This window comes from Hipposideros armiger, unplaced genomic scaffold (assembly GCF_001890085.2).
Source record: "Hipposideros armiger isolate ML-2016 unplaced genomic scaffold, ASM189008v1 scaffold_131, whole genome shotgun sequence".
NCBI classification, from domain to species: domain Eukaryota; kingdom Metazoa; phylum Chordata; class Mammalia; order Chiroptera; family Hipposideridae; genus Hipposideros; species Hipposideros armiger.
This window is the reverse complement of record NW_017731481.1, coordinates 3,419,525-3,420,333: the sequence shown is the minus strand read 5'-3', so window position 1 is coordinate 3,420,333 and position 809 is coordinate 3,419,525. Positions and strand designations below refer to the sequence as shown.

Sequence of the window (809 nt, the reverse complement as noted above, 5' to 3'; positions counted from 1 at the left end):
ATTAGTACATATTAGTATACATTCTATCATTTTATTAGTAAGAAAATTAGCAGGAAGAACAAAGGTCCACATCAATGCATTTGCAATCCATTGCTCTTTAGAGTAAATGAAAACACACATGAAAGATTCACAAGGAACAGCCAAAAGAAGTTAATCTTCCAAGTTATGCCTCCCCCACTGAAAGCGTGAGGACAAGCACGTCTCAGCACTTCCTAGAAAGGTCATGCTGTTATATTTTTACTATGACACAATGGTAAGGAAGAAAAGGAAAATGGCTTATTAATTCATTCTCCAAGAGAATTATTCTGGCGTTGGAGTAATGAGAGATGATGGCCTAAGCAGTACAGCATAAGGAGAAGGTGAAAAGGGACAGAAGTTAGAAATAATTCACTTTATACTCTGAGTGATTCCTTTTCATAGGGGCCATGCTAATAAGTCAAACAGACACTATAACAATAGATCAGGCAATCATGATGCAAGAGAAGCTACATCCAGAATTACGGATAAAAACTTACCACCTAGAAGGAAAATTTATTTTTAAAATGAATCCAGAGGAGGAAGATAAGAGAAACACATTTTCATATGGTTAGTTCTTTTGATCACTACTATACACATAGTAAATAGGGATTTAAAAAAAAAAACACCTCTAATAAACAAAACCTAAATAACAGACCATCTTAAGTATATAAACAAAGTATAAAAACTTAAGTATAAAAATAAAGCTGAGAATAATGACCCAAAACATTTGAAGATGCTATAGATTTACCTGTATTTATAATTTTCTCCTAATATGTAATTCTGCCACTATC

The 809-nt window shown here is 32.9% G+C and overlaps 1 protein-coding gene across 1 annotated transcript in view; it reads right to left on the bottom strand.

The window, feature by feature from the left end:
* PSD3 (pleckstrin and Sec7 domain containing 3) overlaps nt 1-809 on the bottom strand; it is a 426,096-nt gene that overhangs the window by 234,163 nt on the left and 191,124 nt on the right. The window contains exon 8 of the mRNA XM_019649264.1: nt 674-676. Coding sequence (XP_019504809.1) covers nt 674-676 — 3 coding nt within the window. The remainder of the gene's footprint in view (nt 1-673; nt 677-809) is intronic.